The sequence below is a fragment of the Dendrobates tinctorius genome, unplaced genomic scaffold (genome assembly GCF_039654945.1).
Source record: "Dendrobates tinctorius isolate UK_male_01 unplaced genomic scaffold, ASM3965494v1 ptg000158l, whole genome shotgun sequence".
Taxonomy (NCBI): domain Eukaryota; kingdom Metazoa; phylum Chordata; class Amphibia; order Anura; family Dendrobatidae; genus Dendrobates; species Dendrobates tinctorius.
The window spans coordinates 41,989,743-42,002,362 of NW_027361825.1; the positions used below are offsets into that span (position 1 = coordinate 41,989,743).

At 42.0% G+C, this 12,620-nt stretch overlaps 1 protein-coding gene across 1 annotated transcript in view; it reads right to left on the reverse strand.

Moving 5' to 3' along the window:
* LOC141052140 (NTPase KAP family P-loop domain-containing protein 1-like) overlaps positions 1 to 12,620 on the reverse strand; it is a 74,174-nt gene that overhangs the window by 58,296 nt on the left and 3,258 nt on the right. Inside the window, exons 2-3 of the mRNA XM_073549373.1 lie at positions 6,799 to 6,832; positions 2,714 to 2,911 (exon numbers count right to left, since the gene is read on the reverse strand). Of these exons, the coding sequence (XP_073405474.1) occupies positions 2,714 to 2,911; positions 6,799 to 6,820 (220 nt within the window). The 5' untranslated portion in view covers positions 6,821 to 6,832. The remainder of the gene's footprint in view (positions 1 to 2,713; positions 2,912 to 6,798; positions 6,833 to 12,620) is intronic.

A 12,620-nucleotide genomic window follows, 5' to 3' on the forward strand; every position in this document is an offset into this window, starting at 1 on the left:
ATGCAAGTTATATGAATAAAATTTTACCACTAACATAAAGTACAATATGTCACGAGAAAACAGTGTCAGAATCAAAGGGATCCATGGAAGTGTTCCAGAGTTATTACCTCATAAAGGGACAGTGGTCAGAATTGTAAAAATTGGCCCGGTCATTAACACGCAAATCACCCTTGGGGTTAAAGGGGTTGTCCCACAAACAAAAGTTGATTTTAATCAATAGATATTGTAATAATAATAAGTTCCACAATTGGATGTGTTTAAATAAAATGTTCCTGTGCTGAGATAATTTAATCTTATAAATGTGCCCCTGCTGTGTACTTTGTAATGGTCATGTCTGACCACGCAGGAACATGGCCTGATCACACCACATCTACTGGTCAGGGGAATGAGTAAAAGAGTATACAGATAGCACAGCATGGGATCAAAGCTGATTCTTTTTTTGAGGTAAAGCATTACCCTGCCTTTTTTTTACAACAATTTTTTACTTCAAATAAAGATTCATTTCATGATGTAAGGTCTGTATACTGTTTTTTCTCCCCCCCCATACGCAGGAGCTGTGGTATGATCGGACCATGTTCCTGTACAGTCAGACACAGCCATTACACAGTACACAGCAGGGACACATTTATAAGATTATCTCAGCACAGGAACATTTTACTGAAACACATCAATTTTGGAAAATATTATCATTCCAAGATCTATTGATTGAAATTAACTTTTGTTCGTGGGAAAACCCCTTAAAGCCACTTTGTGATGACCGTTTTCATAGTGATCCATGGTATATTTAATGTCGTGTAAATTTTTTGTACCCTTCTCCTAACTGATAACTTTCAACAATTAGATCCCTATGCTTTGTTGTAAGCTGGTTATGGACCATAGCTTTTTCTGTAAAATGATAATAAGAAAATAACAGGAAAACTCTTCCAAAACAGCGAAACATTCTACGAGGTTAGTCAGAATTGCTGTAAATGATGTCAACTGTGTACTGACTATTATGTAACTGTGTAAATGTGATTGTCAAATTTTGAACACTACTTTCCCAAGTCTAAGAAGGTATTCACAATTATGAGACCACATTATTTTAGCTTTGTTATTTTTATTTTCCCCAAAAAAAATTTCCGTTTGTTTCTCAATGGATTTATACAGATTATAGTTGATATTCACCCTTTAACCCCCAGGCCATTCTCCGTTTATTCATTTTCATTTTTTGCTCCCCTTCTTCCCAGAACCATAACTTATTTCATTTTTCAGTCAATATGGTGAAGTGAGGGCTTGTTTTTTGCGGGACAAGTTGTACTTTTGAACAATGCCATTGGTTTTAACATATTTTGCACTGGAAAATGTTTTTTTCACTATGTTTTCTAAATACTAAAACCGATCTGCCATTATGATTTCTTCAGGCCTTTACGAGTTCATAGACGCCAAACATGTATAGGTTCTTTTCTATTAAAGTGGTGAAAAAAAATTCCAAAGTTTGTAAAACAAAAAAAAAAAAGCACCATTTTCCAAGACCCATAGCGTCTCCATTTTTCATGATCTGCTGCTGGGTGAGGGCTTAATTTTTTCATGCCGAGCTGACATTTTTATTGATACAATTGTGGTGTAGCTGCAATGTTTTGATCACCCATTGTTGCATTTTATTGCAATGTAATGGCAACCAAAAAAAAGTAATTCTGGCGTTTTTAATTTTTCTCTTGTTATGCCGTTTAGTGATCGGGTTAATTCCTTTCTATATTGATAGGGCGATTCTGAACTAAGCAATTCCAAATATGTGTATATTTTATTTTTTTTATGACTATTTTGAATGGGGCGAAAAGTGGGTGATTTGAACTTTTACATTTTTTATCTTTTTAATATTTTTAAAAACATTATTTTTTTTACATTTTGCATGCTTCAATAGTCTCCATGGGAGACTAGAAGCTGCAGTACTTTGTTCGCCTCTGCAACACACAGGCGATGATCAGATCGCCTGTGTGTAGTAGAAATGTTCACCTGCTATGAGCACCGACCACGGGGCGGCGCTCATAGCAATCTGACAATGACAACCACAGAGGTCTGCTGCAGACCTCTGATTGTCATGCCGACCCAGCGATCATGTGACGGGGACGCCGATGGGCGGAGCCCGTGACGTGCTTCCTGTAAGCGCGAGTTAAATACATTTAACTAATTAACAGCCGCTGGTGGATTGTGATTCCATCCGCGGCTGTTGGGAGCACATGTCAGCTGTATAGATCAGCTGTCATGTGCCCGGAAAGGTGCAGGCTCAGCGCCGGAGCCTGAACCAAACAGGGGGAATCCGACATGTGCGTATTATTATTACGGCACATGTCAGAAAGGGGTTAAAACTGGAAACAGTTCTAAAATTATTCTTCTTGAGTCTCTTGACATGATTTTTTATATGACAAAAACCTAGCATTTTAACAGGTCTGTGCCAACTTTTTTTATCCACTGTAGCTACCCAGTGGATGTCAAAAGGGCACTTTTTGGCTTCTGTCTTCTCTGTAGGGCTCTATGTATAATTTTAATGCATGCGCCTACATATCTACTAATTTATATACTGCATATACACACTGAATGTGGTTTGAAGAGAGCTTTAATCGACATGTGTGATTGGACTGGTCACTGTGACAAGTTGATTCTTTTCTACTTCCTAAAAAACCTTGTACATTTAATAAGAATCCTGTATGTGTCCAAATACAACTGTTATGCTTACCCCTGATCTTGGCAAGCAGGGCATCCTTGCATCTGCCCCATGGTACATACAGACCAACTGTCATAGGACATTTCCCCTTATAGAGAGTCCAGGCCAGTGCTTTACAAAAATCATCATCTAGGGTGTACTCATCATCTGAGGTATTGTCATCATCATCATCTGAGGTGTTGTCATCATCTTGGGTTCTGCACATTTTCTCTTTATAGGGAAAAATCGAGGAAGAAGAACATTATGTCTTATACCAGGGATGGGCAATTCATTTTTTCAAGGGGCCACATGAGAGACCATGACTGTTGTGGATGGTCGAACCAATAGGCTGAAATTAATTCTGCTCAAATATTAATATTAGCACAATTATAATTATGTCATATTAATAATAATGATATCACTTAATTTTAAGCAGAATTAAGTATGCTGACATCCCACTATATATCATATGAACCCGCACACAGCCCTCTTATATAACGTAGAAACCTACACACAGCCCACTATACATTGGGTATGGAAAGTATTCAGATCCCTTTAAATGTTTCACTCTTTTTTTTCATTGCAGCCATTTGGTAAATTCTAAAACATTTGTTTGTTTTTGTACACTCTGCACCACATCTTGACTGGAAAAAAAACCCAGAAATGTAGAAATGTTTGCAAATTTATTAAAAAAGTAAAACTGAAATATCACATAGTCATAAGTATTCAGACCCTTTGCTCAGTACTGAGTAGAAGCACCCTTTTGAGCTAGTACAGCCATGAGTCTTCTTGGGAATGATGCAACAAGTTTTTCACACCTGGATTTAGGGATCCTCTGCTATTCTTCCTTGCAGATCCTCTCCAGTTCCGTCAGGTTGGATGATGAATGTTGGTGGACAGCCAGTTTATATCTCTCCAGAGATGCTCAATTGGGTTTAGGTCAAGGCTCTGACTGGTCCAGTCAAGAATGGTCACAGAGTTGTTCTGAAGCCACTCCTTTGTGATTTTAGCTGTGTACTTAGGGTCATTGTCTTGTTGGAATTTGAACCTTCTGCCAAGTCTGAGGTCCAGAGCACTCTGGAAGAGGTTTTCATCCAGGATATCTCTGTACTTGGCCGCATTCATGTTTCCTTCAATTGCAACTAGTCTTCCTGTCCCTGCAGCTGAAAAACACCCCCATAGCATGATGCTGCCACCACCATGTTTCACTGTTGGGATTGTATTGGGCAGGTGATGAGTAGGGCCTAGTTTTCTCCACACATACCACTTCGAATTATCACCAGAAAGTTCTATCTTCGTCTCATCAGACCAGAGAATCTTATTTCTCATAGTCTGGGAGTCCTTCATGTGTTTTTTTTAACAATCTCTATGCAGGCTTTCATATGTCTGGCCCTGAGGAGAGGCTTCCGTCAGGCCACTCTGCCATAAAGGCCCTACTGGTGGAGGGCTGCAGTGATAGTTGACTTTGTGGAACTTTCTCCCATCTCCCTGCTGCATCTCTGGAGCTCAGCCACAGTGATCTTTGGGTTCTTCTTTATCTCTCTCACCAAGGATCTTCTTCCAGGATTGCTCAGTTTGACTGGATGGCCAGGACTAGGAAGACTTATGCTGGCCCCAAAATTCTTCCATTTAAGGATTATGGAGGCCACTGTGCTCTTAGCAACCTTAGTACTGCAGAAATTCTTTTGTAACCTTGGCCAGATCTGTGCCTTGCCACAATTCTGTCTCGGAGCTCCTTGGCCAGTTCATTTGATCTCATGATTCTCATTTGGTCTGACATGCACTGTGAGCAGCGAGGTCCTGTATAGACAGGTGTGTGCCTTTACAAATCAAGTCCTATCAGTTTATTTAAACACAGCTGGACTCCAATGAAGGAGTAAAACCATCTCAAGGAGGATCCCAAGGAAATGGTCAGCATGTGACTTAAATATGAGTGTCTGAGCAAAGGGTCTGAATACTTATGACCATGTGATTTCAGTTTTTCTTGTGGGTAGCACAGTGGCTCAGTGGATAGCACTGCAACCTTGCAGCGCTGGAGTCCTGGGTTTGAATCACCAAGGACAACATCTGCAAGGAGTTTGTATGTTCTCCCCGTGTTTGTGTGGGTTTCCTCCGGGTACTCTGGTTTCCTCCCAAAGACATACTGATAGGGAGTTTAGATTGTGAGCCCCATTGGGGACAGTGATGATAATGTGTGCAAACTGTAAAGCGCTTTGGAATATGTTAGTGCTATATAAAAAATAAAGATTTTTATTATTTTTTGATAAATTTGTAAAAATGTCTACATTTATGTTTTTTTCTGTCAAGATGGGGTGCAGAGTGTACATTAATGAGAAAAAAAATGAACTTTTTTGCATTTACCAAATGGCTGCAATGAAACAAATAGTGAAAAATGTAAAGAGGCCTGACTACTTTCTTTACCCACTGTATACCGTAAGAGCTCACACACAGCCCCCTATATACCATAAGAGCCGACGCACAGCCCCCTGTATCCAGTAAGAGCTCCAACATAGCCTTCTGTATACAATATGAGCCCCCACATAGCCTCCTATAGACAGCATGAGCCCCCACATAGCCTTTTATATACAGTATGAGCCCCCACATAACATTCTTTATACCGTATGAGCACCCACTTATCCTCCTATAAATAGCATAAGCCCGCACATAGCCTTCTATATACAGTATGAGCCTCCCCGCATAGCATTCTATATACAGTATGAGCCACCACATAGCATTCTATATACAGTATGAGCACCCACATAGCCTCCTGTATACAGTATGAGCCCCCACAGCCTTCCATATATAGTATGAGCCCTCACATGGCCTTTTATTTACAGAAGGAGCCCCCACATAGCCTCCTATATACAGTATGAGTCACTACATACCCTCATATATACAGCATGAACCCAACATAACCCCCTATATACAGCATGTGATCAACATAGCCTCTGATATACAGCACATGCCCCATATAGCCTCTAATATACAGCATGTGCCCCACATAGCCTCTGATATACAACATGAGCCTCACATAGCCTTTGATATACAGCATGTGCCCCATATAGCCTCTAATATGCAGCATGTGCTGCATATAACCTCTGATATACAGCATGTGCCACCCATAGTCTCTGACATACAGCATGTGCCCCACATAGCCTCTGATATTCAATATGAGCCCCAAATAATCTCTGATATACAGAATGTGCCCGACAGACTCTAATATATGGCATGTACCCCACATAGACTCTGATATACAATATGTGCCCCATATAGCCGCTAATATGCAGCATGTGCCCCACATAGACTCTTATATACAACATGTGCCCCACATAGCCCCTTATATACAGCATGAGCTACACATATTCCCCCTATATACAGTAAGAGCCCACCTAGTACCCTCTATATACAGTTAGAGCACTACATAGGTGTGCAGGAGACCAGCGCCGCTCCTCGCAGGTGACGTCACTGGTCTCTTCAGGTATTCTGACACCTCTCTTTTGCCGGCTTATCACTATTCATGTAAACAACCATCAGAGCTGGTACACCATGCAGGTGATTGGGGACAGTGCACAGGAGACAGGTAACAGAGCAGGGACCAGTCCCTAAAGTAAGAGTCTCTGATGATGCTTTGTTTCAAGGAGGGGACAGAGGCTGTGACAATGATGGCAGCATCTGCTCACTGCTTTGATGATGCTTCATTTGAGTATCCCAGGATGCACTGGGGGCTCTCATATGAATTGTCATCAGACAGGAAGTAAAAAAAAAAAATAGAAAAACAGATTAAGTAGTTAGGGAGTGAAGGAACGGTAGGGAATTTTTAAAGCAAGTATATTAGAAAATAGCTTAGATTATGGCATCAAATAGAGAGTTAGGAGGAAAATGACTTTGCCTTTGGATCACCCCTTTAACTGATTTCTGTGGTTGTGGTCACACAACCCGAGCCAGGTAAGCAATTCCCTCACCCACCCGCCCTATATTTTAATCAGTTCGTACCCTATTGTGCTATTGTTTTATTCCAGCTTTTTCAGGTTAAAACACAATATTTGGACACCTCTTCTATCTAGTATCACCAAAAGATTCACATCCAGTCATTGCTGATTGGAGTGCGTCATACTTACCAATATTGCAATTTGACTCCATCCTAATGTGTTCCTGCACATGAATAAAAACAAATTAGAAAATTAGAAAAGCTACCCTGTATATTGTTTATAAACATAAATAACAAAATAATAATTAAATAATATACACTGTGTTCCAAATTATTATGTAAAAAGGGTTTAGGAGTGATAAGGTTAGAATTTTTTTGTTTGTCATTTAAACTCATTGATGGTGATGTGTGTCAGGGCTCTTTATATCACTGAAAGCAATTGCAGATACCTGTGCAAATTAGTTTGGCAGGTGTGTCCAAATAAAGGCAAGACTACTTAAGAAGGCTGTTCCACATTATTAAGCAGCCTACATTTTTTGCCAAAATGGGAAAGAAAAAGGATGTGTCGGCTGCTGAGAAGCAACAAATTGTGGAGTATTTAGGTCAAGGCATGACTACAATCAACATTGCCAAGACACTTCATCGTGATCATCGCACATTCAAGAAGTATGTAGCTGATTCCCAGCACACACGTGTGCGTGCTGATAAGGAAAAATTGAGGACTCTTTCCAACAGGCAATTGCGTCAGGTTAAAAGAGCAGCTGCAAAAATGCCTTGTCATAGCAGCAGACAAGTTTTTGAAGCTGCTGGTGCCTCCAACGTCCCCCGAACAACAAGATGCAGGGTCCTTCAGAGGTTTGCCGCTGTGCGTAAGCCATCCTGTCGACCACCTCTATCCACTGCACACAAGCAGAAACGGCTCCAGTGGGCCAAACGATACATGAAGACTGACTTCCAAACTGTTTGTTCACCGATGAGTGCCATGCAATGCTCGATGGTCCAGATGGATGGAGTGGAGGATGGCTGGTTGATGGACTCCCCATGAAAACACAGCTAAGGCGCCAACAAGGAGGAGGTGAAGTAATGTTTTGGGCTGGAATCATGGGGAGAGAGATTGTCGGCCCCTTTAGGATCCCTGAAGGGGTAAAGATGAACTCCATAATCTATGTGGAATTTCTAAAACAGCACTTCCTGCCATGGTTCAAGAGGAAGAACCATGCTTTCCACAGCAAGATCATTTTCATGCATGATAATGCACCGTCTCATGCTGCAAATAACACATCTGCATCTCAGGCTGCTATGGGCATAAAAGAGGACAAACTTATGGTGTGGCCACCATCTTCCCCTGACTTCAACCCCATTGAGAATCTCTGGAGCATCATCAAAAGGAGTGTCTATGATGGCGGGAGGCAGTTCACATCTAAGCAACAGCTCTGGGAGGGTATTCTGTCCACATGCAAAACAATTGAAGCACAAACCATCCAAAAACTGACAAATTCAATGGACGAGAGAGTTCAAAAGCTTCTTTCGAACAAGGGGTCCTATGTGCAAATGTAACATCACCTAGAATAAAGGTTTGACTTGAAAACTGTTTGATTTCATTTTGTAATAAGCTGATAATGCTTATAATTTCACAATTGACCATTTTTTTGTTCAAAATAAAAATAAAAAGGTTGAAAACTGCTGTGCATAATAATTTGGAACATGCATTTTTAGTGTTTCTTATTTTTAAAAATATACTGTTTTCATAGGCAGTTTGTTCAAAAACATTGCAATTATACTAGAATATTAGATGACTGGTAAATAACAATGACTGCAATTCATATAGGTAATGTAGAGAATATATGAGGAAATATGTTTTGCATAATAATTTGGAACACAGTGTAAATGAAATACTAGTTATTTAAACTGAACCGGTCACATGAAAAACGCTATTAGGCCGGGGTCACACTGGCGATTAAAACGGACAAATGCAATGTGATAAAAAAATCGCATTGCATTCGAACCCATGTTATTCTATGGTGCTGCTCACATCATGCGATTTTTTGTCGAACCGAGACAATTGCAGCATGCTGCGATTGTCACCGATTTTCGGATCGGATTCGACAATGCAAGTCTATGGATGCGATAAAAAAATCGCATGGAAAACGCACCACACGTGTGACTTGCGATTAAATCTCAAGACTTCTCCTGGGCAACAGGAAAGAGCAGGAGGCATGGCCAGGAAGCTTGGGTATGCAAATTTCTCAAGCAGCATAAAAAAAACCCAGGAAGAACGCCTCCACGGAGTCCTCCATCATGTCCACGCCAGTGAATGTGGAAATGCTGATAGTTCTGTTCCAGGAGAGGCCAGAACAATGGGACCAGAGAGATCCCCACTATGCTGACCGCAGACGCAGGGAGGCAGCGTGGACAAGAATCTGTGGCCAGATGTTCCCTGGATATGCGGCAAGACCTCTGGAGGAGCGGGACCAAATTAGTAAGTGAAAGAATGTGTTCACATAATCAAATCCCCTAATCTAATCTGCACAATGTAAGGCCCAATAAGTCATTGCTCAGATATCAGTAATTAATGACTTTGCCTTTATTTTTTTGGACCATATTTACTACATCTACATTCCAAATTCCTGACTGGTGGCAGCATGAAGATTTTGCGTGAAAAAAGTTTGATTTATTTAGCTAATTGTTCTGCCACCAAATGCAGTGATCTTCTATTTTTTGGGCCCGTATCTTAGCCACTATATAACTAGTGTTTTTGTAATAAAAACAGCATAGATGTTCGCATTATTACCACATGATTTTTTAAATTTGGTTAGCAAATATGTTGTTTCGAAGGTCCTTTGTAGTAGGCCTCGACCTTTTTTTTTTTGGTTGATTGGTGTGGAGTCAACAGGAATATAAATCATATCATTTGTAAAATGTGTGCCTAAGCATTGGGTAACCCTTGATTACATAACCATATGTGTGTTGTAACAAAATCCTGTGTTTTTGTTAACATTGTAGCGACTGATGTGACAAGGCGTTGGCGCAGCTGCAGGGACACATATAGGAGGGAGAGACAGCTGAGGTCCCGTAGTGGAGCGGCCGGAACCACAAAGAGGAAATACCTCTATTACGACCGCCTACATTTCCTGGCTCCTGTGATGGAGCTGAGACCGTAAGTACATGGTTTAATGTAGTACTTTGTATATTCTGTAAGCACAATATACTTGATGTGATTTTTACCATTGTAGCACCGAGTCAAACCTCACAGAGAGGGAGACGGGTTCCGACTCTGAGGTGCTGAATGATCCTGAGTCGGATGTTGCTGCAGGCTCCGGCCCATCTTCTGGACTTCCAGGAGCAACACCAGCACCACCACCAAGATCACCACCACCAGAAACAGTTTGCCAGCCAGCACAGCCTGATGACCGGGCCAACAGTAGCAGCCCCACCATGCCACTGGAGACCTCGCCACAGCCTTCTGCCCTACCACGACGAGGCAGGCGCAGGAGAGAAGGAGCAGCTTCGGGAACAAGGATGCAGGTTGACCGAGGTGTATTGGACTACTTGTCGACAGCTGCTCATGATGATGGGAAGGAGGCATATGGGCGCAGTCTGGCACAGTATTTGAGGGCAATTCCCCGTGGGTACAGGCTGCGTACGAGAGGGGCTCTCCAAATCGTCTTGGATGCCAGCACACCACCCAATAATCCCTGCAGTGTCTTTCAGTTTCTTGAAAGGTGGCAGCTGTCAGAGGAGAATCAGATTGATAGGCTGGTTGGACTTGATGTGACAAGTCAACCATCCTTGGAACCTGTTCCTCCTCCTCCTCCTCCACGGGTGGCAACACCTCCGCCTCAGCCTGCACACATCCCCAATGTGGCTCCACAGGTCCAATATATGGGCTAGGGCGCACATGCCCAATATGGCCACTTTAACTTACCCAATGTTGGTGGTTGGCCCCAACATGGGTATGTTAGACATGGACATATTGGGGGATATGGGCAAATTGGGCAGCCCTACCAGGACTACCCACAACAATTACAAAATTACCCCTACCAAAACCCACAAATAGATCCTGCCAGGATGCAACAGATGGCACAGCCACCTGCCAGTGCACAGGGGGACAGAGATGTGGCCCAGCAACCAAGGCCAAATCTCCAAACTGGCCCCCCACCTTCACCACCCTCAACCTACCATGACTTGTAAGTTTTCATTTTTACCTTGTTGTTAGGTTTGGTGTATTGTCGATGATGTTTTTTGTTTGCCTTGAAATGTTTAATCCTAATGTGCTGATAACATTAGGCCAAAGGCAACTACTATGGTTATATGTTACCGCAATAACCCAAAAAAATACAAGTAATAAACTTGTTTACATTCACTATGTGTGTCTGTTCATGTACGTACATGTTCTGTAATGTGTTAGATAGATATAGTAACAAGTACTGGTAAAAAAAAAAATAACACAAAGGTAAAGCCAAAAATCTTTATGAGAACACAACACTAACAAACCACTACATAGATAAGGCATCATCTTGCCATGGAGTTGCACCCTGAGGTGTTACGAAATAATTTGTCAACACATCACGGACTTTGAGTCCGGAAATTGGACGACGGGGTGGGTTTACATGAGTCCTAGGCCTAGACACATTAGCAGAGTCCACTTCAGCATCATCATATGAGGGGCAGTCATGTATCCTTGTGAAGTTATGTAGGACAACACAGGCTTTAATAACTTCATTGACATTAGCTTCACTCAGCTGAATTGCGGACTGTAGGACCCTCCATTTGGCGGTAAGAATGCCAAAGGCACATTCCACCAGTCGCCGAGCACGTGATAGGCGATAGTTAAATATTCTACGCCGGTGGTCAAGGGTTCGTCGTGGATATGGCCTCATGATATGTCTGCTCAATGGGAACGCCTCATCTGCTACAATAACATAAGGCACCGGTTCCAGATTTGAGTTGGGAAGCTGACGTGGTGGTGGTGGTGGTAGGTCAAGCTCATTATTACGCAGCCGCCGACCCATAATGGAAGAATTGAAGACTCTGGAGTCTCCGGTTCTTCCATAGGCCCCAATATCTACAATTATAAACCTGTAGTGAGTGTCAACCAAAGCCAACAATACTACAGAAAAATATTGTTTATAATTATAGAATTGGGACCCCGAGTTCGGCGGCTTACGCACACGGATGTGCTTCCCATCTAGGGCTCCAATACATTGTGGAAACTGGCACGTGTCCTCAAATCCACGGGAGATACGCAACCAGTCAGGCATTTTGGGCTCCGGCATTACCACATGATGGAGTCTGGTCCAGATTTTGGAGCATGTAGACCGCACAATGCCAGAGATTGCTGATTTCCCAATTAAAAATTCTAAATGCAGACCAGCATATGAAAGGCCAGTTGAAAGGAAGCTAAAAAACAAAGGAAAAAAAAAAATTAGGACATAGCCAAACAAACAACAGATACAGTTTCAAACACATTTAAAGTCGAGGAAGTCTAAAGTAGGCATGATGAAGATAAGATTACATGCCATGGCTTGGTTCTGAAAGCCACAAGCATAACATTTTTGTTGGTAAATGTTTTGGAAATAAATTAAGATAATAGGGCAATACGAAATATGATTAAAGGTGTGTTAAATAAATATGCAGCTTCACACATCATCAACATATTGGTTTGAGACATACCGTAAGGTGAGGAGTAGACGCTCCTCAGCAGAAATAGCTTTGCGCATCCTCGTGTCCTGAAACGTGATCCCAGGGCGCACAATCTCGAGCAAAATATCAAAGGTCGCAAGGCTCATCCGACAATATTGATAGAACTTCTCCGGATGGCTACGCAGAGATGTATAGAGACGGTGGAAATGGATATCCTTCGGAGCAAAAGGGGATGGACCCACATTCGCCTACGCCTCCTCGGATCCACAATCACAGGGTATTGCTCCCCAAAACGTCGGGATAAAACCCAATAGAAAAGAACACGCTCAGTGGTGTTAAAAGTGAGCCTGTCTGTCATGTTTAGCACAA